The sequence below is a fragment of the Buceros rhinoceros genome, unplaced genomic scaffold (genome assembly GCF_000710305.1).
Source record: "Buceros rhinoceros silvestris isolate BGI_N320 unplaced genomic scaffold, ASM71030v1 scaffold32725, whole genome shotgun sequence".
Lineage (NCBI taxonomy): Eukaryota > Metazoa > Chordata > Aves > Bucerotiformes > Bucerotidae > Buceros > Buceros rhinoceros.
In genome coordinates this window covers 39649-41861 of record NW_010412881.1, presented here as the reverse complement: position 1 = coordinate 41861, position 2213 = coordinate 39649, and the positions used below count along the sequence as shown (strand labels likewise).

The following is a 2213-nucleotide window of genomic DNA, read 5'->3' as shown; positions in this document are numbered from 1 at the left end:
ACGGCAGCCACCTAAAAAAAAAAAAAAACCAGTTGTTGGCATGCCTAAGCTCATTGCTCACCTACCAGAGCAGAGAGAGCTTCGTATGTCAGGGTTGGTTCCTGCCATACATGTGTATTGAGCTCGAGAGAATTAATGCATCTTACACCAACTCACACCTGTCCTCGTGAGAAAAAAGGGAAGGAAAATGAGATCTCAGTTACCTGTAGGAAGAGCACGGAGTCACTGATCTGGTGGATCTGCTCCCTGTTCTCCTTGTCCTCCCGCAGCAGCTTTGCCCTCTCTTCCAGCTCATCCACAATTTCTTTCACATTCTCTGATGCAATCTTTTCCCTCTGGTCCAGGGCAGCCTTCACTTCATCCCGCTGCCTCTCCAGGTCACGGATCAGCTCTTTGAAATGCTGGTCCACTGTGGCTTTCTCGTTGGTGGTGTAGTTCTGTACAGGGAAGGGGCAGAGGGAGGAGGCAGCGGGAAAGTTGCAGGAGAAATAAAATATTAAATTTTCCAGGTATTCCTTTGCTAATAGAGGGATACAGAGGGGATACATCCAAGCATGCACAGCATTTAGACTGTGAAGGCTCTAGGTATGTAAGTCTTAGTACCAGAAAGGTTGTGTCACGAGATGTAATACTTGTTCTTGCAATAATTGTATGTATGTAATCTAAAGGGCATGCTGTCTTCCTGATAAGAGCATAACTCTTATTTCAGTTCATGAACTGCACTCTTAGGTGATCTTTAAAAACACTGTTTAACCTTCTAAATCATGGTACTGGGTCCTGAAGAGTTTGGGGACCAAATTCCTACCATTTGCAAGAATGAAAGGTGCTGAAACACTTTTTACAAACCTGACTTCTTCATCCTTCTGAAATATTCGTCAGAAGGACTGTGGATGTAACTATATTCAAAGTTAAGATTTCCAGGTCAGATTTCCAATAACAATCATAGCAATAATGGTAATAATAGTAATAATCATAATAAAGCAGATGAAAAGCCGAACTGGGTAGGCAATGTGCGTGTACCACATAAAAGGGAGAATAATGGCTTTGCCTATTAATATTATGCAAATTTTCCAGGGTGTCTTTAAAAAACTGTTTCAGTGCTCTATTCAGTTAGAGTATAGATGAAAAAAATAACACAATTACTATATTCTAACACATGGCGTGGTGAAAGAATTATAAAGGAGCCCTATATCAGTATGGAAATAAGCTGTTTCACTACAAAAAGATGTTTGTTGCTGTAGGTGCATCTGTTCCTGCTACCTTGTCTCTAGGCAATCCAGAACCCTTCTGGAGTTTATTTTTGTGTGTGGTCTAGCAGGAAAAAAAGCAGCACACCTTTGTTGCCAAACTGTTTCCAAATCAGCCTGCCTAGTGGTGACTGAAGAACTGTAAGGGACCCAAAGCAGGGAGGTGCCTTGGTTTGAATTGTGACAAGGCTGTCCTGCCTCTTCTTGATCTCCTGCAGGGTATGTTGCAAGATGACTTCAGTAGGAGTTGTTGTTTCCAAGATTTGGCATAAGTGAGTTTTGGAGAGCGATGAGATAGAGACTGGGTAAAGGATGGAGTAAGAGCTGGCTATGTCAGAGAAAATGAGGAAAGGAGGAGAGGGATGTGAAAGAGCGGGACAAAAAGGATAAGTGACAGGTACAGGAGAAACAGAGAAGTGGACTTAAAAGACAATTCCATACGCACCTTGATACGGTCCCTCTCCTTCTGCCACTTATCGATTTCATCTTCTACCTCAATGATCTTCAGCTGCAGTTGCTCTTTCTGCAGTGAAAGCTCAGCCTATGAGAAGAGTAGAGTCTCATGAAGCGGGGCTGAGAGTGGCCTGCTTCAAAGAGGCGCTGTGCTTCCACTTACGCGTTTGGCCCTGAACAACAACAGCCGGGAGGTACAGGTTCCTGGCACTGCTTGAAATGGAGATCATGTGCTGACACTGGACAAGATCCCAGCACTTCTGGCTGGGTCAAGGGATTCAGCTCCCTCAGCAAAGAGAACAGCAGAAGTACCCACCTATTAGGCTACCGTCGTGATGCCGCTTTTAATTACATTAGAGTCACTAGCTGGAGGGGGAAGAGGCCTATTTCAAAATTCAGCTGTGTATGCAGCGAGGGGCCCATCCCAGGGTGTGCCTCTGCAGCAATAACAGTTTTCATGTCATTACGGAATGATGTTTGACGAGTGTTGCAACAAGAGGACGATGCCTCCAG

General features: G+C 44.3%; 1 protein-coding gene across 1 annotated transcript in view; it reads right to left on the bottom strand.

The window, feature by feature from the left end:
• TRIM29 (tripartite motif containing 29) overlaps window positions 1-2213 on the bottom strand; it is a 21789-nt gene that overhangs the window by 12104 nt on the left and 7472 nt on the right. The window contains exons 2-3 of the mRNA XM_010136554.1: window positions 1693-1788; window positions 204-437 (exon numbers count right to left, since the gene is read on the bottom strand). Of these exons, the coding sequence (XP_010134856.1) occupies window positions 204-437; window positions 1693-1788 (330 nt within the window). The remainder of the gene's footprint in view (window positions 1-203; window positions 438-1692; window positions 1789-2213) is intronic.